This window comes from Calypte anna, chromosome 5, assembly GCF_003957555.1.
Source record: "Calypte anna isolate BGI_N300 chromosome 5, bCalAnn1_v1.p, whole genome shotgun sequence".
Taxonomy (NCBI): domain Eukaryota; kingdom Metazoa; phylum Chordata; class Aves; order Apodiformes; family Trochilidae; genus Calypte; species Calypte anna.
In genome coordinates this window covers 12,474,806-12,500,592 of record NC_044250.1, presented here as the reverse complement: position 1 = coordinate 12,500,592, position 25,787 = coordinate 12,474,806, and the positions used below count along the sequence as shown (strand labels likewise).

General features: G+C 42.0%; 1 protein-coding gene across 3 annotated transcripts in view; it reads right to left on the bottom strand.

Moving 5' to 3' along the window:
* OSBPL5 (oxysterol binding protein like 5) overlaps positions 1–25,787 on the bottom strand; it is a 117,944-nt gene that overhangs the window by 19,906 nt on the left and 72,251 nt on the right. For all 3 annotated transcript variants that reach the window (XM_030451314.1, XM_030451316.1, XM_030451315.1), the window contains exons 4-8: positions 20,542–20,622; positions 19,779–19,880; positions 17,990–18,193; positions 12,733–12,817; positions 4,907–5,078 (exon numbers count right to left, since the gene is read on the bottom strand). In XM_030451314.1, the coding sequence (XP_030307174.1) occupies positions 4,907–5,078; positions 12,733–12,817; positions 17,990–18,193; positions 19,779–19,880; positions 20,542–20,622 (644 nt within the window). The remainder of the gene's footprint in view (positions 1–4,906; positions 5,079–12,732; positions 12,818–17,989; positions 18,194–19,778; positions 19,881–20,541; positions 20,623–25,787) is intronic.

Below are 25,787 nucleotides of genomic sequence, written 5' to 3'. Positions count from 1 at the left end.
AGCATGTCAGAGGGTTGTGGCATAGGAAAAAATGTATTAAGGGATAAATTTTCTTTTTAGTACTACTGCTTCTTTATTTCAACAGGTGTCCCTAAGTCAGTCCTACACTAGAAAAGGAAAATTTAAAAATAAATAGAAGCAAGTATTGGCCTTTAGAGGTCCCTTCCAACCCATATTATTCTGTGACTCCTATGATTGTGTTCCCCCCACCCCATACTAAAAGCAGCCTGGGGAATGTGCTGCTTTCCCCAGATGATGCTGTGGGGAAGAACTCAGCTGAAAGCACAGACTGGACAACTACATGGAAGAACAGCATCCAGATTATTACAGCACCCAAGGGAAAGCAAGCTTCATGCTCAGTGGTCCATGCCTTAGAGAATGAGGAGGAAACTAAAAAGTTCTCTCTCAAGTAGCCTATAGCATCTCCATTTGAAAAAGTTCAGTTCATAGAACAGATGGCAAGTGTGATGATATGAGCCAGAGGTCAGACACTGAAATGTATTCACTAAAAATGCCCATTTTTTCAAGTGGTATTTAGCATGGATTTCAGTTTTCCCTTTTATGTCTTCACACACACACATCTCTGGCATGGCCCAGCCCAGCCCTCAGGTGGTGCCTGCTCAGCTTCACCTTCCTCTGAAAATTTCTTACCCACGTCCTCATGCAAACTTTCTCTGGCACACAGCAGTAAGAAAAGATTCCCAGCTATACAAGAGCTTCAGAGAATCTAAACAGGCCCTGGATCTTGAAGAGTTTTGCTACCTCCTGTAGTCCACCTCCCTCTCAAAGCAAGATTTCTCTTCTCAGTACATGGGAATGTTCTGCTAAGCCTGAAGTCTGCCCATGATGGGCCTTTTCTCATCCCAGGCATGGTCCAATTTTGATTATATATTAATGCTGAAAGTTCCCATCCCTTGTTTCTTTTTTTTTTTTATGCTTTTGGTTCGGTTTGGTTTTTTGGGTTTTTTTTGGTTTTTTTTAGAAAGACAATGAAACATTGCTAGCTAGAGCCAGATTTAAAAAAAGCAACAGAAGAGTCAGAACACAGAACTGGCATCAGCTTTTCAGAAGATCTCAGCTTCCAGCTATGCACTGAGATAAACCTGTGATTTTTAACATGCCAAGGAAGCCTCATTGTGAGAGTCACAGCTCAGTTTCTGGAGAAGCTCAGTTCCTTTGAAAGTGGTGTCTACAGCTTCCTGTGCCTTTAAATAATCTTCCTTTTAACTCCACTGGAATATATATATATATGTGTGTATGTAAGTATATACATCTAAGTGTTTACATATAAAAACTACATTTTTTTTTAAATTTACAGTGTTACTGTAAAATAAAACAGAGATCAAAAGTCAGAGAGTCAATGGCCAATATACTCCAGCACTAATAATTTGCTGTGTCCCCACTGCTTCACTCAGGATGTTACTTCTTTTGTTTTGAGCTGGCAGCCAGCAAGTGTAATGACTGATACCCAAACACACTGCTAGCACAAAGTGAGATTAAGATAATAAAGGAGAAAAAAGGTGAGGAAAAAGCTGCATAGAGATATTATCCCAAGATTCCTCAGCACAGATACCTCCCGGATGGCAGGTCCGGAAAGTTAATAGTTGCTGATCATTTAAATCTCTAATTTATTTTTCTTTTTTTCAGTGATCAGCTAAACATGTGAGTGTTGGCACTCAGTGCCATGGTCTGGTAACAACTGAGGTAGTGGATCAAGGGTTGGATTTGATGGTCTCAGGGCTCCTTCCCAACCCGGATGATTCTGTGGTTCTGTTTGTCTGTGGTTGCTGTGCTCCCTTACAAACTGAAATTGCTCTTCATGGGGTAAAATATCTGAAAGAACAGTTAATTATCAGGGTTGTGGTTCATGGCTGAGAGGTAGCATTGTTTCTACTTCACATATGTAAGAAGAGGAAGTGTTCTTCAGTGTCACTTGCCTCACATTTGGGAAATATTTGAAGTTTCAGTGGAGCAGATAACTCTTTTCTTAGATTTCTCTGTGTCCTGTCCCCCTTCTCCCTTTACTTTATAAGGATTTCAGATTTAGTCCAACAGGGAATTAAATTCACATGCAATCCCACTCAGCTGAGTATCCACCAGCCACAAACAAGGCAAGGCTTGACACAACCAGAGCCAGGGAGCTGCTTTGGGAACCAAAAGGCAAATAGATGCTCCTCATTCTGAGGAACAAATCTGAGATGTTGAGGGGGAGCCAGGCTCTTTTACTTCTCCAAACAGAATGATCAGCAAATACCTATGTGGGTTAAAAACAATAGCCATGCCATGAGCTTGAACTAAAATCAATGTAAAGAGTTCTTAGGGGCTTCCAATGGAATCTGGACAAGGCTTTGTAAGCTGGGATGGAATGACTATGCTAAAAGTCAACACTGGCTTTCCACCATGAACAAGAATAACCTGGCATTTTTCCTGTCTTTTTTATTGTTTCAGCATATTGGATCTGTCTTACCAGTGCTTATTCTCTAGGGGCATTCCTGGAAACTTTAGTCAGTGACCAGGACTTCTTTGGGTTTGATACCATTCTTCCACAGAAAGAAAAAAAAAAATCCTTTGGCTCTTGTCAAACAAGTAAACCAGCCAGATTCCTGGAGCTGCTGGATATAAAAGGCATAGAAACCACAAGAAATACTATATTAAAGAGAAGATTTTGTGGTACCCTAAAGGCCTCCTGTCTAAAATCACATATTACCCAGTACCTTAGCCTTTGATTCACTTGCATACTTCCCTCCCTCTCATTTTGACACACTATTAAAGAGACAGATTTTTAAATCACTGTATGATCTTGATTTCTTTCCCAGCAGGAAAGGAGCAAAGCAGCCAGCAGACAAATGCAACTTTGGCTCAAGGGAAGATTCATCTTTGCCAACTCCCTTGGGTTTTGTTCTCCCTATAATATCCATCATCTCCCTTTTCTTCTTCTTTTCTTGACAGAGTAGTTTGGCTAATTTGAAGATAGAGTTAAATGTAATTAACTGCCCCCCTAACAACAGCCTGGCAATTTAATTGGCAAGACTCCCTGTAGGGAAGGCATTTAATTAGAATGATTGAATCCCTGTGAGGAAGCCATGGTTAGTGGCAAACCAAAACCCCTTTGCTCAGCACTTGCACAGTTTTGGTTTTGCATTCTCCCTTGTTTAAATGTTCTTTATTCCTCTAGGGATGACAGTAAAGTCATCCCCTCCTTCCCCAGCCACCCAGCTCCTCTGGGCTATAGGCAGAGAGGAAAGTCTGGGGACATTACACCCGGTGGTAGGATTCAGACAGGAAGAGTGCATTGTCCAGACACCCAGATCCTGAACACCCAGCTTGTACCAGACTCAGCTAAAATCTGAGCCTGTCAGAAAAATCTGCTTCCAATTTAGGGCACTTTGTCCTGCTGAAAACTCTGCCATGTGTGCTACTGCTGAGCATGGTAATTCAAGATGGTTTTTAATGCTGAACACCTAAGAGGTGAAAGATGGGCACCATTCAAGTGTCATTTCTGCATCGTATGCTGAAGAAATAATTTAATACAGTTTTAACTCTATTTTCTGCACTTCCTGTTCACAGTAGCCATGGGTCTGCCTGATTATTCCCAGGGACACAGGCTCCATTTTTATCTCAGATCCCTGATCAGCCATCAGCTGAAAACCAAGTCCACTGCATTCCCAGGTTCATTGTAACATCAAGCACAGTCCTAAAAGGCTCCCTCTGAGGCAGAAACTAGAAAGTAAAGTATTAACCAAGAAACTCATGAATAATAGCACAAGTACTAGGCATGTGCCATGGTGACACAGGAGATTTCCTTTCCCTTTCCCATTGCTCTTCAGTGAAGATCTTCTTCAAACTCTAAGCTAAAGGCTGAAAATGGAGAACCCATGTTGTGAATGTGCCTTTCAGAGAGGAGGGCAGACCAAAATGCTGCCATCCTTTTGGTCCCGTGGGAGCAGAGAGACCTCCACACTCTGAAGGCAACTCAGATCCCTACTGCTGTTATAACAGAGCCTAAGAAAACCACTTACAAGTGAGGTTCCCCTCAAGGGATCATTTTTGCAGACTGCAAGAATTGCTCCCCTAAAAGCTGTGTAACCAATGGTGCATTGGGGTGAGACCTAAAAGTGAAGTTTGTATCAGCAGAACTAGAAATAGACACTACCTCTCTCAGTTCCCAGTCCAAGGGCCAAGTATCTATTCCAAAGGGATTTTTGAGGTTTTCCCTTTAGCTGTATGAAACAGATAAGGCCCATGGGTTTCTTAATGCTTATAGAGCTTTTATGTCAGCTTTTCCAAAATGTTACAGTAATACTAGGAATATGAATATAAAGAAGGCTGTGGGTACTTTTTAACCTCACATAAAAATTTATCTTATATATCAAGGAGGAAATTAGAAACTATTCAAAGCCCTTGTAAGAGAGAGAAAGTAATTATCAAGTTAAGGATGCAGTGTGTGTGCTCTATCAACACAGGACTATTAGCAAAGAGAACATTATCAAAAAACAGATCAGACTCTGGGGCATGTGTGCTAGCAGGGAGACAGACATTGCTCATGACTGTGTCTGTGTGACCCCAGGGCAACTCTGGTAGCTAGATGCTACAATCTTGACTCAGGAAAGCCATTTTTCAGGCCTCCAGACAGCCTCCTTTTCAGCAGCTCCAGACAGCATTTTTGGCCCAAGTGGAGATGAGAAGAAACTTGCTCATGTACACAAGACCAACCACAGCTGAGGTTCCTTGCAGTCTGTCTGCTCAAGCATCAGGTGACACCAAAGCCTGTGCATCAGTGAGGGATGCAACAGCACGATGGCTTTTGAGCAGCTCTGGCTCGGTACCACCCCAGGTAAAAGGCTGAGCATGCAACAGAACCATGCAACACCTCTCAGTGCCATCAGAAATCATGGGCCCATCTTACTGGAAGAACTCCTGGTCTGAGATGGTGCTCGTCTGCAAGAGGTGGTTGAGCCCGGCGTGTGTGGAGTCGTTGGAGCAATTCCCTTCCCCATCTTTGCCCTGCTTGGAGGCACTGAGGCGGAAGAGGCTGGAGCAACGCAGGGCAAGCTCCAGAGCATCCAGCCAGCATCTGCCTGGGAAAACAAGAGGGATTATTGAAGCACAGGAAAAAATAAGACAATTCATGCATTGCTTCTCAAAAGCTTCTTGCCTGGGAGTGAAGATCTTTAGACTTCAGATACTGTGTACAATTTATTTTTCATGTGCATCATCCCGAGGTTATCTTGCCAAAAATGGTGTGGTTTAGTGGTTGGATGAGTGGGGATGAGTGACACATCCCCAGCTCCCCCTTCCCTAAGAGCATCTCCTCCTCTGCTTTCTAAGAGCATCATCTCCCACAACCTGCCCACATCTCCTTGCTTGATTTTGTCCACACCTGCAGGGAATGTGTACACTTACAGTGCTTGCAAACCACCCGGAGGCTCAGATCTGCAAATTATACACCCCAAAAACATGTTCAGCATTTGGCATCTCCACCACACACACTGCCCCATGAGAGGGAGAGGCCAAGGCACTGCTCTGAGCAGGAGAGGCCCCTGCTTGGTGTGGGATCACTGAACTAAAAGCTGACTTGGCAGTCCCACACCAGGGGTAGGGCTGCAGAACAATCACTCCAAAGAAGAACCAGGATGATCAATACTTCCAGAGTGTTTGACTGGGAGTTGCTTGTCAGGCTGTTTAGTTTCCCTCTTTTTCAGTATTTTTCCCCCTTTCTTCATTCCTTCTCCCTCCTCAGTCCATCAGACAATCTGGCTGGAGCATCACTTTTTCTCATCATGTCACTAAAAATTCTTTACCTGAAGGGTTGACTTTTCAAATACCACAAACTGTAAGCATGGCAGAGAAACTGCAGTTCCCACTGGATTTTCCTGAGGCCTGCATAGACCCCACAGGCAGGAAGCAAATAAAAAGTACAGGAATACAAACTGACCCTTCTCTCTTTTTGCAATAATCCAAACAAGTCTACAAAAGCCAAAACACCACAGTGCTGGAGTCTCTGTATTCTTGAAAGCACCTGAAAATATCTTGGTTTTGTAGTGCAGTCATTAATGAGGCCAGGACACCTGCAAACTGGTTGAATATTCAAGAGTTGAGGTATCAAGAGAGCTATCTAATTTCAAGCATGTAAAACAGAGCTCTTCATTACACTCCTCAGAATATATTTTGCAATAATTAGAAGTGTGCTTCAGAGGCAGTGAAGAAAACAAAATGATTTTGCTCTAGTAACAGCAAGTGCTACAAATAGGTCTTCCCTGGACCACATTCGTTTTTAGGTCCCATTTGGGAAATGTTTCAATTACATTCAGTTCTACCATACATTTAGCATCAAGCATATGTGTAAATCTCACCAGGATCCTGCTGTTTCCTTGGGCAGAATTTCCATCAACTCAGATAAGATCTAAATTTGGTTCTATATGAAGATCAAAGATAATTTAAAAGGTAATCTAGATCATGTGTATATATAGAAATCCTGATAGATTTGAGTAGTGCCTGGTTTGATACTGAGATGCAACCATCAAAAGAAAAAACTCCAAAGCTTTGAAGCATCACACTTGAACACTGAGCCACAAGCACCACAGAGCCCACTCTTTTTTTCCTAGCTTCAGAAATTCCTTCAGCATCAGCTTATGATTTAATAATAAAATCACATATAATGGTTAATAAAAGATTAGGAAGGTTGAAGGCTGTTGGAATTAATTTCAACACGACCTTGTATTTAACAAATATTCTTGCATTAAGGCTTTACATGCAGAGATTTATCCCCTTCTTGTCAGGAGGAGGATTTGCATGGATAACCCATTAGAGTTAATGACTGCACTAAGCACCAATCCACTCAATCCTACACATCCCTTCTCCCCCAAACCCATCAAGATGAAATCCTGTTTCAGGCTACTCCTGCACGCTCCTGCTCAGGGGTCACCTCCTTTCACTTCTTTGCTTTTCTTAACCAGTTCTGCAGAGTGAGCACTGCAGGATTTGACATTTGGAAATGCTGCATGTGTCCAGATAGCTTTACACACATCTATGTTCATTTCTAACAGAAATTGAATTCAAGGGATGTTGTACATCCCCAAGCTAAGAACTGGGCCTTCAGCCATCAGGTGGTGCTGTGAATCCAAATAAACACACACCACAAAAACTGCTCTACAGTATGGGATCTCCTCTGCAAATGAACTGGTTACATCCTCTGCAAGTCAGGGGTGTGCTAAGTACAGCACAATACTGTAAAATGATGCCCTCTCAATTTCAGGGATTGTACACAAGATAAACTCATTTCCTTGCTAAAGCCTTACATGAAATTTTTACATTTGAATTACTTGCTATTAAGTAATATTCTTCTTTATTGTGAAAATGATACAAAAATGCAGGCACCTGGATTACCTGATGGTTTACCTGACAAGTCAACTCACTCCCTCAGGAACCACAGAATGAGTGAAAAGGATGTGATCAGGTAAAGTTCTTGTACTGTGCATGAAGCCTTCATGGTTACCTTAATTCTCACACTTCCTAATTTTTAGTGGCTGGTTCAAGTTGGGTCTATTTGTATGCAAGGTAATTAGATAGCTGAGAGTTGCAATATATGGATTCTTTCAAACAAGAATGACAGCCCAGTAGGAGGAATATGAAGGAAACAAAAACAAACTGCAAAGGAGTTACAATGGGATTCTTTTAGAAGATCCAGGAAAGGATGATTAGGAAGAAATTCTCTAGTGTGAAGGTGCTGAGACACTGGCATAGGATGCCCAGAGGAGATGTGGGTGCCCTGTCCTTGGAAGTGTTCAAGGCCAGGCTGGATGGAGCCTTGAGCAACCTGGTATGCTGGAGGTGCCCCTGTCCATGCAGGGGGGTTGGAGTTGGATGATCCCTAACATCCCTTCCAATCCAAACCAGTCTGTGAGTCTATGATTAAAATTATGACAGTCATTAGTGACAATTTCAAAAAGGAAACTTTGAAAAATTAATTAAATATAGCTGGGTTCTAAGCTCCTTCTTTCTTGAAAGGTTTTTGGGAAAAAAATCTATTAAAGGACGTGTGTTGCCTTAACTTTGCAAAACCCAAGCCAAAAATGCATAACCCATATTTTGAAACTTTCTGTATGCTCTCTCCAGATCTTCTGGCTCAGCAGGCTGGAAAAGCACCCAGTGTTCCTTTCAAATGACTCCTGCAGTACAGTTTCACAAATGGGAATTGCTCCTGCTCCCTTCAGAATCCATCCTGGGTCCACAGGACACTGCGCTGCCACCACGCAGACACCTGGAGGGCACAAGGCCAAACAGCAGCAGGAATGCGTTCACACCAACTGCTCCTTTCACAGAGAAAAAAAAACCACTAAAACCAAGAGACAAAACCCACTTCTTCTCCTCTTGGGGAAAAAGCCTCACAAAACAACTGCAGGTTGTTTTTGCTGTTAACTCAGTTCAAGGAATACCTTGAGTCTCTCAGAGTCTTTGAACAGATCTAAAACCACAACAAGACCCCGCAGATAAACCCAAAACAACACAAGACAAGCAGTGCTGAAAACACTGAGCTATTCAGTTTTGCAGTTCTTTACAGCCACCATCATTCCACCTCTAACAACCCATAACTTGATGTGCCAAGGCTATCTGCCACTTTTTGCAACAGCTGATCAGAGAGCAGCAGCCAAGATTCTCTCAGCACCAGCCAATAACAAAAATCTGCCCAAGATGGAATCACATCACTGGAATCCCAGCCCAGGACTTTACTTTTTTGCCATTGAATTCTTGTTGCTGCAGAACAATTGGGATTAATCTCTTGCCAATTAAGACTTCAAAAGCCTAAGATCTAATAGCCATGCATTCCTGCAGAGAGGTATCACTCAGGGAATATTACTCTTCTTGAATTATTAAAGTCATCCAGCTTTTGGCCTCATGCCTTACATTTATATGATAGATGCTTTTAAAAATCAACCTGAAGTAGGCTGTCACCTGGAAACAAGGAATTCTTGCTCAAGTGCACACAAATCTCAAATGATGAGGAAGAAGCTGATTTGGTTCAGTCAGTGAACATTAAGGTCATTGTATTCAGCTGACTGCTTATTTTTCTGTACCACTTGGTACAGCACTTGTGTGCACGATTTCAAACACTTTGGCTGCCAAGATGCAAGGATAGGATCTCTAAGTAAGCTCCAGGTGCAATTTATGCACCTACCTAAATGAAGTCTGGTTGCAAATGCCTGAATTTTGTCACCAAATGTCACTTGGATGTCACTGCTGTGACAGATCTAAGGATTATGAAGGGCAGACATAAAGCTAAGAAGGTGACTTCTGTCTTTTCCAGTGTTGCCAGGATCCAGTGATGTATGTCCTTGTGAACTTGGTTTCAAACTGCAGTCTGCCTCCTGGGTTACTGTTTCTGTCTTTGACCCTCATTTCAATAATCTCATTTCCTCCCCAGGTCAGAGCATCAATTTCAGGTGAAGGACCAGACACCAGAAAGAACACTGTAAGCCACCCCATCAGGTTATCCACACAACTCCATCCACATCAGGCAATGGAGGCTACCTGAGAGGAGGCTGCTGAGAGTGGGGTTGGTCTCTTCCCACTGGTGACAGATGAGAGGACAAGGGGAAATGGCTTCAAGTTGTGTCAGGGGAGATTTAGGTTGGATACCAGGAGAAACTTCTTTGTCAAGCACTGCAACAGGCTCCCCAAGGAGGTGGTGGAGTCTCCATCACTGAATGTGTTTTAGAAGAGGATGGATGTGGTGCCTGGGGACATGGTTTAGTGGTGGGTTATTGGGAATAGGGTAATAGGGCTAGGACAAGGATGGATTCAACCTTGAATATTGATCTGGGCTTGATTTTGAAGGTCTTTTCCAGCCTGAGAAATTTTATGATTCTCTGATTCTACTAATTCTAAGCCACTCATCAGGATAAATCTGAAATACATGCACAGTCACTGGCTTGGAAAAAGCAATTTTCTTTTTTGAAACTGGTAAGAAAGAAACACTCCATGTTAGTGCAGGCTGAGCCCTGACAGCTGACATGACCTTCCAGATGTCTTTAAAACTTATCACAGAACAGGCTGCTGCTGCAGTGGTTCTGCAGCCTGCCCAGAAGGCAGGACCTTAAATCCCACCACCAGCCTGACACAGATGGTACAGCAGAGGGGAAAAAAGTGATTCTGAAATGCTGAGAGAAGAAGTAGGCCAGACAGCTGCTGAACATGAGAGTTGCCTGGAAAGCAGAACTGTGTATCTAACATATGCTGCAACTCAATATTCCCCATCAAGTCAGAGGCCTGTGTGAATTACTGTTAAATCTGCCAAATGCTCTGTGGCTCATTTTCCACTACTAACCTGGGAGAATGTGTTCAGAAGAACATGGTCAGGACACCTCAGACGTGCTGCAGAATCACACAGAATCTATGGAGGAGATGTGAAAGCACTACAAATATATCCTAACATTACTCAAGGGAACAGATTCCACCTGATTGCCCCATTTGTGTCAGCTAGCTTAGCTCATTTTACCTTCAGCTCCTGTCTCTCTTCACCATATGCATCCTCTGTGTTTGTTCTCTGTGTTGGAGAAATGAAAAACTCAGCCATGTAACAGTCTACAACCATTCTGGTAGTGAGTAGTCTGCTCAGCTTGAAATCAAAGTGCATTAATTGCAAAGCAGTAGCCTTAATTTGCTGCATTTTATACAGATTTTGTAAAATGTAACAGTTTTTACTCCATGTGCCCTTGTCTGTCTATGTTTCTCACCACCTACTGATAATACCATTTCCAGGTCACTTCATCTCCAAGTGTGACAACCAAGCTTTCCAAGAATCTTGGCCAATATCTTGGCTTTAAAAATATGTTCCAGTAACTCACTATTTTAAGCTCTTATGATAGCAGAGACATGTCATAATTCACTGGGCAGAAAGCTTTCCACAGGCATTTAAATACTGAAAATTCTCACGTGGTCCCTTTTCTGCTTTTTCAGCATGTGGTGTATGACCCAGACTAGAAAAGGAGAGAGCCCAGGTAGAAAAGCCTTACCTATCATGGTCTCTTGAGAGCTGTTGCCAGCTTGGGAGCTTTTATAGGTAAGGTTTGTTAGAACAAATCTAAACTATTTTACTCCACGTAACTGGACTATGACAGAAATCCTAAGAAGAAAGTAGAAATTCAGGCACAGGCAGGCTCTAAGGTTTAACCACCAGGTTCCCACCAGAATCAAAGAGGTTCATTAGATGACAGATAAAATACCAGAAAAAAAAAGTACTTTATGAGGCAGCAATTTGTTTTGAACACATACAGTGACCACACTGGTCCCTTTATGCATGTTCTAGTTCAGTTAATGGAAAGAAAATCTATATGGATCTCTAAGGAAGTAATAATTTAGGAAGTCTGGATTGACACAGAGCTATTGAAGCTCTTTGGTTGCCTAAGAACTCTGGGACTGCTGGGTATCTTCTCTGCAGGCTGACTGCATAACCAGGATTTGAAATGCCTGTAATTTAGCAGTTCTACCCCAGCAGCACTTTTTTTTTCCCCCGAGAGACTGTATCTCTCCATCCCTTTCTAGACAGGTGATAGTTGGAGCTAGGTTGGAATCCTGTATTCCTTTGCACAAAAAAGCTGTGCTGTTCCATAAGCTACCAAAACATAACATTCAGAGTCACAGATGTGCTTCTATGGCTCTATCCAAGTTCCACTTCACATCATTTCACTACATTGGCATCTGAAAGCAGCTTTCAGTGTCAAGATGCAATCCCTCACTATGAAAAGCCCTCTTGGCACAGCAGTGGGAGTAATAGCACACCAAGCTTGTAATGAAAGAAGATTTCCTCCTATTCTACGTGCCATGTCAAAGGTGCATTTGGCTTTGTCCCATTTCCAGCCCTTAGCAAGATGGAAAATTTCATCCCTGGGACCAGAAGGACACTGATTTTAAAGCCCACTGTGCTTCATAAAGCATCATGTCCTTGAAGTTTCTTGAGATGAGACTCAAAGGAGCACATGGGCTACATGAGCACCTTTGGTGCAGTAGGTGAAAAACATCCATAAAAATGAACAGCCCGGGTTAATTTGCTATGCCAAAAAAAATCACAGTAGTCTGAAGGTCAAATGGAATGGAAACATGGTTTAATCTTCTTATCTACTTATAAATCACTGGTATTTTGAGTCTGCTAAAGTCATTTACAGAGATTTTCACGTAGCAAGCTGGAGTGTCTGTTACATGTTGACCTAAATTTACCTTCCATAATTTGGTGAATTCTCAGAATGTTATTTTGCATGTGGAGTCACCAGCATCTGGGCCTGCTATACTTTAAACCATGGTACAGGGTGGTTACAGGAGAATTCTGGCAGCTGAGAGACAGCTATCAACATTTCTTCACCTTTACTGTGTAATCTTCCTCCAACAGGTCTCTACCTAGTGTAAGACTTTGGTAGCTAACCCAGGGAAATCTCTGCTAGACTGAAGAAATAATTAAGCTCCTCTCTCACCCCAATTTTGGGATTGATTCCTTTCATCTTTTAATACTCAATGTTTTTCCCCAGCTACAAGCCTAGGTCCTTCTTCCAGCCACACATCCAGAAAGGAATGTTCATTGAGGAGCATGAAATGTCCCATTCTGACCATTGCTAGTGGAGTCTCAGGCCACCATTTTTTCTATGTTGTTTGCTTGGGGTTGGTTTTTTTTTGCATCAACCTATTTTCTTAACTAGCCAAGAGTATGCAATCTGGAGAAAGTAACTGAAGAGCAGAACTTACCATCTGATTCGGAGGCTGCTCTGAAAATCAAGTAGCTGCTGGGAAGAGGCTGAGTGATGGAACCAACATTTTCACCCTTTGGGCCCTGGAAATGCACACAAAAAAGATGTAAGGCACAGATGAAGCAGTGGACTGTCCAGTGTCTTTCTACCCTCCCTGGGCAGTCTGTTTGCAACAGGAAAAAAGGAAGGGGCAGATGGGATAATTTAGAGAGACTCAGCAGTGGTCACAACATTGCTGCTGCAGCTCTAAAGCAGTAATGAGCTCTAAGACAAAGAGAGCTTGGTCTAAGCTATGCTCAGCCCAGAGCCTACTCTGTTTGCTCAGATCTCAGAAGTGGAAGAATCTCATCCCCATCACCTGGGACGAAACCAGTCAAATATTTGTGCAAGACCTGCACAGCCTTTTCTATGCTGTGCTGCCTGAGCAGTGACAAACCCTTTATGTGTCACCATAAAAGGGACAATGGCAGCTTTCCTGGAAGGAAAGAAAGGGGAAAGTCCAGCCTGCAAACCTGCCTGTGGGGAAGGAAGGGACAGGAAAAACCACAGGCAGAGGACCAAAGGCTTCCCAGCTTGGGTATGTGCTGCTGTAGCCCTTCACCTCTACATCCAAACCCTTTGAGACCCTTTAGGCCATGTGCCTGGGGTGACAACCACTTCAAGCTTTAACAAAAAGAGGCTTTGATTGTTCATGTTGCCTTTAGTTTAGGAGCTATGGTAAAGAAAAAGATTTAAGTGTCTTGTAAACACCCTGCCACCATCCCTTCAGCATGACCCTCCAGAAATTATTTCCAGGGAGGCAGAATCAGAGAGCATTATGGATGAAGCACTTCTTTGAGCTCATGCTCCCACCTTCATCTCCTCCCTGTTTTCCCCTCTCTTGAGTTCCAGAACCTGCTAAAAGTGAGTAGTTTTTGTACTTGGTGAGCACAGCTTCATACTCTCCATGGTATGGACTTTATGCCACAACGTGGCTGAAATAAACAGGAGACTCTGCTCCTATTTCACCTCCTCCCTTGCATTTTCAAGGTCACCCAGGCTCCTCCAGTTCCTTCTCCTCCTCACTTTGTAACCAACAACATGAAATCAGAGCCTCTTACAAATAGGCAAACATCATGTCAGAAATAAATGCAGAGCAGAAACCACCACCAATATTTGCACTATGCCAACTGCATGGTGGAACAAGCAGTTTTCTCCAGGATCCCCAAATTTCAGGAGTTTCTGAAGAGTACCACACAATGCTGAAAATCTGTAGGCAAATTTTTACAGTTTGGGTATGACACTCCTCCCTTATGTGGACCTCTATAGAATCCCATTCTGCTTCTTGAAAAACCAAAATTTGGGAAGAATGAAGAATGTGAGCACAGGACAAGGACCAAATTGCATCCTGAGTCTTGCCATGAAGATGCAGTGCTAGGACAACAGCCTCCAGTCTAGCTTCTTGTCTTCACATCTCTGGGGTTTTCTTGCTGCCAGGAGAAACTGGGATCCTTGTTACTCTCCTCCAAGAGGTTCACAAAATTAAGACTGTAAAAGCTTAATAGTCAAGACTGGCAGAGCTGAAATTTGATTAATAAACCAGAGCAGAGCAGCTCAAGACATTACTAGCGACATTAATGCAATCAGGCATCATTCCCAGGGGCATTTTTCCTTTTAGTAGCTTGCAGCTGAGGGGTCTTTGAGGACTGTTGATAACACCAAACCTTATTTTTTTCAGGCTGGTATCTGCTCTGCTAGGGGAAAAATCCCATAACTAAACAGTATAGATCCAGAGAACTTATTTAAAAAAAGGGAGAGGAGGAAAGGAGGAGCTAAAATAAGGATTTAACAGGTACTTAAGCATGTGAAGAAAGAGAAGGAGCAGGCAGGTCATTCTGTCAAGGAATTCAATAGTAAGGCATGTTTATACATGGAGGGGGTTGCTTCCCACAGAAAGAAAGGGAGTGGAAGAAAAGGGAGAAGGACATAAAAATAAGGTCATAATCTTCACAGAGTAAATAAGGTTCTGTAACTGCACAGCTGAGATAATGATGCTGTCTCTCAGCCTTTGAGCATCATGCCTGCTTAGAGTCTCAGACCTCCAACCCAGTGCTCATCTCCCCCTAAAAGTGAAAGGTATCCCTGATGCACTGGGACCCAGCACTCAGCTCTTCAGCACAACACAGAAAGGATCAGTTTCAGATTATTCCTGTCTTTATATTTGATTTGAGACTCTAAAACCATTATCAAGTAGAGCTTGATTATGTTTTGAAAAATGAAGTGGACTCACTGTTTTAGGTAGCATGACAAGACATCTAGTCTTGGAAATCTGTAAAACAAATCTTTAAGAAGGGGGAAAAAAACCCTTTTATAAACAGTATTGTGGGTAACTGTAAGGATGAAGATGAAAGTAATTGTGCTGTATAATGGAACAGAACAATCAACTGTGAAAGAGGAGCAGAAGCCCATTACTAGGACTTCTTTATTTAAAGGAATGAAATAAAGCTCTGAAAATCAACACAATTAAAATATACATAATTCCCAGATATAGTGGGTCTGATCCTGGCTGATTTAGCACTTCAAATACATGTCAGGACAAGCTGCAGTCAATAAAAGCCTTACCACACCACACTGTTCAGCTTCTTAGTAAGCTCAAAGGGAAAGATGAACTATTCCAGGACATTTATTTGGGACAGCTGGGCAAACCTTGCCAGTCCTAAACTCCTTCTGTGAAGCAAGAGGACAGGCACACTCACACTCTCACATGAATTACTAGGTTGACATTCCCTGGTCTCCTGCAGTTATCCCAGCAAAGTCTCCTCCCTGGGGCAAGGTGGGATCACACTCCCTCCACAGGATGGACAAAGGATCAGGAGACTGCAGGGGAAGCTTTTCTTAGGGCTGCTTGTGCTGCTCCCTGTCTTTGAGACCTTGGATTTTGGCTGTAGGTTTAAAGAGGTGAAAGTTCTAAATAAGCACAAAGAAGTCCCAGGCCTAAATTCTCAAAAAGCCAGGGAAGCAGTGCAGAATAAAGGACTCTCTCAGGGATAGATTTCTCAGGCAGCTCAAGGCACCAGAGAGCTCTATGGGGAAGCAGTTCCCTGGTGCAGGTATTTAGCTTTCAACTATAAGCAATGGTCTTACATCTTACCTACCTAGCATTTGAAGGGTGCCCCAAAACTTCACCCTGCTCTAAGTGAAGTTAAATGACTGCACATCAGCTTTAATTTGCTGTCACAACTATAAATGTGCTTGAATCAGAAACTGATTCCAGGGCTGAACCCCACAGATCTACACATCTGCTGAGCACCCAGGCCAACACATTAAGGGTGCTCATTAATCACCCTGAGGCAGCTGGAAATGCACTGATGTGGGACCAGCCTGGACTATCAACAGTTGTCTGGCAAATCCTTGAAAGTTTCACATGCCATTTTACCCCAAAGTGAAAATTGTTTAGTCAGATCTTATTTCTATCATGAAGGAAAGTGACTCTGGCTTTTTGTTTAAGCTCAGGCTAATTTATATTTCATGAGAAATAGGCTTTCTTGGCACAGTTAAATACAATCTATTTAAATATCAGTCAATTCTGCTCCAGTTGCTTTAAAAGAAGGCTATGAAATGGCATGAAATGAAAGTATTTTTAGCAGTGCCAGCCTTAAACTCTTGTCAGAGTGCAGACAGCTTCTTTGACACCAAGCAGTTTATTGGTGGATTTCTTTGTGTATTTTGGTGTTCACCTTGTGGCTGAAAGCATCCATCACACAGAACAATCCAGGCTGAACTCAGGTTTTAGGAAGCATCCTACCATGCAGCAAAAATGCAGCTTTCTAAATGTCTGTCTCAAGTGACTTAGGAAATTATTTCCTTTAAAACTCAAATATCTTGGGACTTCCTTTAGTACACAAAGATTTTCAGAGACATGTTCTCTTCATGTTTAATCTACTAATTACTATTTCTGTCATTTATTTTCACAAGAGACTGATGAGTTAGATACACATACAAACGTGGAAATATATATATACATTGATGAAAACTCCTCTGTCTTTTGGATGGTTAATTCACAGGGAAAGGCATTCTGGCAGAGCACTTTGTTATCTGCCAACAACACTACTTTTCAGTACCTGCCTATGGCTTTGTTTCTCTTTCTTTCACTACCTCTCCTGACTGTGCTTTGCACAAGAATTCAGCTGCCCTGTCAAGTCCCAGGGAATCTTTTTGCTGATGGACAGGAACTTATCAACAAGCTTCATGTGTGCATGGTCTAAATTAGAAAGGTATCAAAACTTCCAAAATTGTTTAAGAAGCAAAGGAGAAATGAAGCCTTTAGGACTTAAAGCAAAAGCAGTGCATCTGGGCATAGATCAGAGATCAGCAGCTTTTACCCCTGGTTGTTGAAGTGAATTTTAATTCTCCCCTCCTACCTCAACAAAAACCAAAAGACTTTTTACAGTGATTGTATAGCTGTGTTTAAAACTATTCAATGAACTGTAGGAATGAGCAGAAGTGAGGCTGCTAGATCTGCTCCCACAAGGTTTTGTCTCCATTTTGTTAGACCTGCTGATCTCAATAACAAATCCTTTCATTCCTCTTCATGTGAGTTTTTCTGACTGCATTCACACTGCTGACCACCTTGCAGCAAGGCAGTAGCTTGGAATCCCTTGCTTAACCTGAGGATGTCTCCTAAAGAATTTATATCTGCAATAACTCTGTTGAGTCACTGTTTTTAATGAGAAAACACGAGCTCAAGAAAATTTCAGTTTTGTCTTCAGGGTATTCAACAGATGTTGCTCTCAGTGCCTCTCAGGAGGTATTTCTCTCTGCTCATAGATATTAGATTTTTTTTGCCTATTCTTAAAGGAAAATAATAATAATAAAAAAGTGCAGCTCTTTAGAATATGCCCGGAGTTACCCTAAGAAGTGTGAGAAGCTACTAATCATTTGCATTACAGTGAGATCCAGGAGGTCACTGCAGGAGCTCCTGTGTGTACCCAGAGGGACTGTCAGTGTGTTACAACAGACTGAAGAACAGCTCAAAGTTATGAAAAGAAAACATTGCTATTTCCATTTCAAAGAAGATTTAAGGTAACCACTTCAAAGTCACACTTCTGTGGAACAGTCAATGCCTGAGCAGACCACTGGGCTCCAAACCCATTAGAAACAAACCCAAGCCTCAGAGACATAAGGGGAAAAAAAAAAAAGAGCTAGATAATATTAGTGCTTCAACACTTCAGTGACCAGGAGGAAGTTGTTCAGCTCATCAGGATTATCATCATTACCTTTACAGCCCAGATTGATTGGTCCAAAGGATGAAAAAGTTTAAAACAGAAGCCATCCTTTTTGGAGGGTCTCTCAATGAGCTCACAAGAATGGAGCAAGATTGTCCCAACCCACTGTCCACTCTTCGGTGTCTTATAAATCAGCAGCACTCCTGGTTTCAGAACACACCACAGCTTGGTCCAACTTTTCAGAGTCCCACGAATCTGGAGGGAAGAAGGAGAGAACAAAAAGCTGCATTTATGCTGCTCCTTAAAAGAAAAACAGCATTTATACAGTATTTCCAGTATGCATTTCTCCCAAAGCCACACTTCCTTAAGGAAATACCCTGCATTATCTGAACAGTATTACTAACGACTTAAAGAGTTATTAATGGGTTTTGTCAAATACCCTATTTTTAAAAGCACCTTCTCCAGCTGGTTTACTTCTTTGTCAAGCTCAATGTATGCTCTTTCTTTTACAGATGACATTGTATATGATAACTTATATTAAAGATAACAATTTAAGAACAAGGAAGTTTCTAGGAAGTTTAGGATTTTACCTAAGGTCTTGTTGCCTTCAATGTCCATAGGCCAAACTTCAGCTCTTATGGAGTATTTTGTTTTTGTGGTCTAGCATTATTGGTTGTTGTACCAGAAATAACAAGCCATAGCAACAGGGGTTTTGTATTCTAAAATCTAACAATCTCAATATTTATCTCTCATCAACACTAAACACTATCAAAATACTTTGTTGCCAATCTAATTGCTCAAACAAACCAAAGAAGATTTAGGGTAACCACTTCAAAGTCACACTTCTGTGGAACAGTCAATGCCTGAGCAGACCACCGAGTTCCAAACCCATTAGAAACAAACCCAAGCCTCAGAAACATGAGGGAAAAAAAAAAAATCCAGATAATATTAGTGCTTCAACACTTCAGTGACCAAGAGGAAGTTGTTCAGCTCATCAGGATTATCATCATTACCTTTACAGCCCAGATTGATTGGTCCATATGCATTTCATTTTTCTGGACTGTAACCCTGATTGTAGAACAATGTTGGAGGTTTTTCACACTGGTCAAACCTGATTGTATTGTTCAATGAAATCCCCCTAAGCTCCTTTTTTTATAGAGCTAAATGTTTGGAAACTAATTTTGCCATTATAAAATGGGCAAGCAATTCACTTATGGTCAAGAAGACAAAATAGCCCAAATGAAATGAAAACCAGTGCTCAAAGGTAACATCTCTCCATTCAATCCAAATCTCTTTTGCCACATACAAACTTTCAGGACTTCAATGAGAAGCTGTCACTTGCTGAGTCTTTGTGCAACGAGAAATTATTTGTCCTCAGATCCTGTCTGTTTCATTATGTGCTGTGACAACATGAAATCCAACTGTCACCAGATCAAGCCATATCTGCCCACTTCCAGCCTGTTACACTCTATATTCCCTCTTCTGCACAAAAACACAGGTACAGGATGAGGCCAGCAGACTCGTTCAAAGAGGAAAAAAGCAACAAACATAATAAAAGATTAAGAAAAAAAATTCCTTCTGTACTCTGCACTTTTTGAGTCCTTCCTGCTACTTAAGGTCATGGAACAGATGGATCAAGTTAGGTTAAGATGGAAAGTAAATATTCTTCGTAGCTCCACTTTCATAGCAGTTATTTAGGTATGGCTTTATAGTAACTTCAACTCAAAATTATTCAGTTTTCCTTCACTCAGAAGAGTGTAATGGCAAAGTCTGAGACACATAAAGTGCTTCTCACTTATTTTTTTTATCAGGCTCATATGCAATAATCTGTATTAAATACCTTCAGCCAGTCTGCTGTGATCACTACACTGGGATCCTTCAGAGCACTGAAGAGTTGCTTGGTGGCTCTTTTCTTCTCCTGTCTGTAATTTTTTTTTTGTACCTAGTTGAGAACAGAGAAAATACAGCAGCTGTAATCATGGCCTCTTTTGGGGAGGAAAGAACAGAGTGCATTAAGGACAGCTATGTATAGCACAGCTAGAATTTGACCCAGCACAGGTTGCCCAGAAATGAGCACAAGAACAAAACCATAACAAGATAGCAGGTATTTCCTTTGCTCCTCAAGTTCCACTAAACATAACCTAATTTGGCTTTTCTTTGGGGTAAAATGGAAAGAGGCTGAATACCCTGTCCTATCCACTACTCAAATTAAACAGATAAAATCCAGAATTTCATCCAAACCAAATTATTTCTACTTTTGGTTTGGTAGACAAGTAAGCATTGAAGCAACAATTTGCTTAGATTACCCACCCCATGCCCCTCCTAACATGAGCAATGAAAGATTACAATCCTCCTGAGGTGCTTAATGGCTCTGGAACATGTGAACAGAGTGGAATAATTACATTGAGCTGTTCACAGCATATAATGTAATCTTGTACATGAAGCTTGTAAATACCCCTGGCCTGTGACTCCTGGAAGTGTCAGAGGCTTCTGGCACTTAGGAAATGACTCAGAGTAGCTCCCAATGGTTTGTTTGGAAAGTAATAACTTGTTTTGTAAAAGTCAGTCAGCTGATGCTGCTGGCTTGGCTGCTTTGCACACACCTTCAGTGTTTCCTTCTTCATGAATTTGGCTGTGGGAGACACACACTCCTTGTCAGACCCATTGCAGAGTTTATAATCAATCTGAAAAAAAGAGGGAGAGAGGAAATAGGAATGTGTTAACATGAAGATGTTCATTAATGAAGAGTCCTTTGTATTTTCCAGGAATCTATGGAAGAGCTGACTGCAGCCTGCAGCAGCAGAACCCTGGGCAGGTGCAGAAAATGCAGATTTGCAATGCAGTCCAAACTTCTTTTTTATACTCATAAATAATTGCAAAAATCACCCCCACATTTTCTTCTTATTTCTTCCATGGAGACATTAATCTTGGCAACGTAAAAACCAAACCAAAACAAATCCCTTGTTCTTATGTCTAATGGAAAATTGCCCATCTGACTTCAGATTTGAAAACAATTCAATTACAGGAATAAGAAGTATGGAGGAGCTGGTATAGATCTTTCACAATTAGACTTGATACTGGCAATGACTGCTGCCCTAGCTGAGATGACCAGAAACATGACTGGGAAATAAATGACCTAATCATGTTAGAGATAATACAGGAAATCATCATTCTCATCTTGGCCTTGCTAAGCGAGGCACAAAATATACAGTCAGTTCAAATCTTGCTTGATAGTGTCAGTGCTGTTAAAACTCATTTTCAGAGGCTGCAGACTGATTGTGCTGATGGGCTGAAAAAAATGCTTTACTTTCATCAGACATGGTCACAATATTACTGCTCCCCAAATCATGGAGCCCAGCATATGACAAGGACCCCTATTTGGATAGGTGCTGTCAGAACATTGTCCTAAACCTGGGAAAGTTATGTGCCAGTCTGCACTCTGCTACTTTTTATGTGACCTTGGGAAGTTATTTCTCCTACTGTACCTCTTTTCCTTCCAACCTTTCATGTATCTGATGCATTCAGACTGTGATCTTTTGGGGTCAGGCACTGCCTTTTCTCCTTACTCTTAACAGTTTTATGAAAAAGCTCAGCCCTTGGCCACCTTGATTTAATGGCTATGACACAGAAATGAGCTGTACTAAGGAAAGAAAAAATGCATCATATATAGTTCCCATTTACTGCAATGATGTGAAACAAACACTGGGCTCTCAGACTCCCTCTTCTTTATGTCATGAGTTGATGCAATCACATTACAATGCTTTCAGTTTCAAAAGAATCACTTTCTTTTTCCTTCCCAGTGACACAGAAACCTCTCTGGATACTATAGCCACAAACCATGCTGCATGTCAGTGTGAGAAGGAAAATATTCAATGATAGCTGGATAGGTCCTTTTCACACAGCTGAGACAAAACCACACAAGAACAAGAGCAGATCACAGCAAAAGCTCTTTGTGGATGATGCAGAATTAGAAATCAGGAGCAGACAGTGCAATATGCAATAGAGTCAGGGTTGCTGTGGAACCTATTACTTGTTCTCACATACCCCTACAGCAGTCTTTCACTAGAAACAAAACTACACATGGTACTTAGAAATAGAGAAATGAAGACTCCGTGATGCCACGTGGAGATGGGTGCAGTCTCTGATCTGATTGTCCAGTTTACAAGTCAACTTGGTGCTGAATCCACTCCAATACCAACTGCTTGACTTCTGCAAACTACTCACTATTTGTCATTTTTGTTCCAGTAGAAAGCTAAAGCCTCCTCCTCTATCTGCAGTGCAGTCTCTGATGTATTTCTGTGCATGGGACTTCACTGTAAAAACACAAAGTGTATGGTGGGGACATAGCACAGCTATGACATTTGAGCAGAGAATTGTGCCCACAGGGTCTTTGTCACATTTCAAAGGGCAGTGGCAGACATTTGGGAGATATGCTATAAGCTTTCCTTTATGAGGAAACAGTTCTAAGTGCTTAAATGTCTCCGAGCAAGAATCCTTTGGGATTATTAGTTTGTTTTTGTGATTCGAGACGCGTCTTCTGAAACTGGTCAGAAGAATTCTTCCCCTTCCTCCCAGCTGTCAGGGAGAATGTCCTGTCCTTGAGACACAACTATGAGCCAACTGTTTCTTGCTAATCTCTCTCCCCTCAGACTGAGAGCTCAGACACAAACACTGCCTACTATTCCTCATTAGCTAGCGTGAGAAGCAGAAAAGGCACAGATGTCCCTGAGATTCTAGGAACTCCTGCTCAGGTGTCTGCAGAGCATCAGGACATGGTCAATGCTTTATTAGAACAAGCTACAGCCACCTGCTATCTGGACAATTACATTTTAGCACTTACATATGAAAAAAAAAATTGCTCCTGAGCTCAGGAGGGAGAATGAATTCAGAAAGATTTCCCACAAGCACCACAACCATGCAAACCTGAGCCTTAAGCCTGCTGCTCCCAAGGAACAGGAGCATTAACACAGAGAGGCCCCTTCAGTGCTCCACCAGCCACTCTTGCCTTGAAGTCTCACGAGGTCATGCTATAAAAAGAATTAAACAACCACAAGACTTCAAACTTGGGACATTTACACAGAGGGACATCGGTTCTGACACCACATAGAGCTGACTTATAGCTCATGGAGCTACCAAGGACATCACTGGCCCAACACCAGCCCAAACCGCTGGGCATGGCCAGGGACCCCCAGACCAGACTGTTCAGAATTCCCATCCAGCCTGGACTTGAACACTTCCAGGGAGGGGGCAGCCAAAACTTCCCTGGGCAGCCTGTTTCAGTGTCCTCACTCTCACAGAAAAGAATCTCTTCCCAATACCTAATCTAAATCTGCCCTCCTGCAGTTTGAATACATTTCCCCCTGTCCTATCAATACATGTCCTTGTAAAAAGTCCCTCCCCAGCTTTCCTTCTCTTCTCCAGGCTGAAAAAAACAAACTCTCTCAGCCTGTCTTCATAGGAGAGGTGCTCCAGCACTCTGACAATTTTCATGGCCATCCTCTGGACTCAACCCAACAGGTATCAGTAGCTTAAGAATTTCTAGGCATGGGAAAATAAATAACTGTGCTGCTGTGTCCCCAAACCTGTGATGCACCACTTGTGTGATGAATAACACAGCTCCCAAAGCTGGCTGTAAAATGAGCAAGCTTTATTAAGAGAGAGAAAATTTTACCAAAGCCAAGGCATGGCTTCAACTATGAGCCATGGACAAGCCTGAAGACAAGCCTGACCTGGGACTTTTGCTTTTGGAAACTTGACACAAACTGATTTCTTCTCCCTGCTGACTTTGCTTCATGTTATGCTTATGAGGATGCATCATCACAGATCCTGTCCAGCAGTTTGCTTGCAGATGATCTCCAGAGTCTACAGAGTGCAAAGCATTTCTGGGTTTAAAATTCCTACCTTTTCACAGGAAAGGTGGGATCTAAGGCCCCAAGACTGCATACCATAGGCCCCCCCCCCCACAGCTCCTCCTGCTAAGTGACTTGAAGTAGTAGGAATTCATGTTTTTCCATGAATCTGTCTTAACAGTGTTGATTGCCCCAGGATACTGTTCAGGTCATCAGCTCTAAAGATCTCCAAGGCACCATGGGGCCTTACACCACTAATACACACCAAAAGCATTTAATGCTGTCCTTCTATTGCTCTGCCTTTCTCAGCCTGGCAGAAAACTAAGAGAAGCCACTTGTCATTACAGAAAGTCTTTCAAGGACACTGGGATAATGCTTGTGCAGGATTTTGGTTCCTCTCTCTCTGCAGCAGCACGTGAACAATATTAACCAGCAATGATACTTGGCACAATGGGGATTGATGAATTGATGTTCTTTTTAAAATTGAAAACACCACTGGAATAATCTCATAAGAAAGCAATTGGGATGCTTTCCATACACTGCATCTTGTAATTATAAGGAAGGAACACTGCTAATCTGCCCAAAACTTTTACCAGGGCATGCAGCAGGGGCAGGAAGCTTCCCTGGGCAGCCTGTTTCAGTGTCCTCACTCCCACAGAAAAGAATCTCTTCCCAATATCTAATCTAAATCTGTCCTCCTGCAGTTTGAATACATTCCCTCCTGTCCTATCAATACATGCCCTTGTAAAAAGTCCCTCCCCAGCTTTCCTTCTCTTCTCCAGGCTGAAAAAACCAAACTCTCCCTAAGCAGAGTTGTCCTTTCCAGGACTGAGTGATGACATTGCCAGCTCATGACAGCCTGCACTGTACCCAGAGACATACTTTTTATCCCTGTTAAGCTTCTGTTCCCTTTCATCTGGGTTATGTAGCTCTGGAGTCCTACTGCTGATTGTTAGCAGTTACCACAATGCTCTTACACTTCTGCTTGGCTTTGTAAGAGAGAACAGAGTCCTAACAGCAGTGCTCTTCTGATTCAGCCCCTTTTGGTGACTTCATTTCCAAGAGGAACCAAATCATTTCACAGAGAAAAAGTCTGACCAACTGGTGTGGGGGATGCCAGCCCATCAGTGTGCTGTGCCTTGGTCATAAGTTATGCTTCAGAAAAGCAAAAATAGCCATCACATGGGAGACACATTTAATTTTTCCTTAGCTGTCCCACATACAATTGCTACTGATCTGCATCACTGCAGAAATAAAATAAACAGAAGTTGCTAAAGTAGTATAAGCTGTATGGGAAAGCTGGATTTAACATTAGAAGTGAAGAGCTTCTTTTACTAATGTAATTCACAGGCATCTCAATGTTGTTTGCATTTTACTATAAGTAGTTCTTTTTAAAACTCTTTTTTTTCTGAAGTAACAGTTCATCCCAAGCCCAGCAGAATCAGTGACATGATCCTTACTGACAAACAAGCTTTGTATTAGGAAAGAAAATCCTTCAATTAATCTGCTGCTTCACAGAAAATTGAGTAATTTTCATCACAAACTTTCTCATTTGCAAACGAAAAAAAAAAAAAATCCCCCTTATTTCAATGATGTTCTAAAGACACAGCAGCCATGTTTACAACATGGAAAATGCACAGTGATTAGCATGATTAGCCTGCAGAAATAAGCAGCTGACATGCCAGCAATATCTGGGGAAAACCATTGCTGAAATGCAGCTTTCCAAGCAACTCCAAATACCAAGTTCTAGCAGTGCTCAGTGGAACACTCTGCTCCATTGCCTCAGATTATAATAATTAACAAGAAAGTCACACAGCTCATGGGATTGCTGTATGATCATTTAAGTGTGCCTTTTGTGGGGAAGAACGTTCTGTAAGTATAGAATATCTGAAGAATGTTTTAGGAGAGATGGGAATTCGCACACTGAGAAAGATGCTGTTGATATGACTGATACAGTTCTAGTGCTAAGGAGAATTCTGAAGCAAAGCTGTAGCTACAGG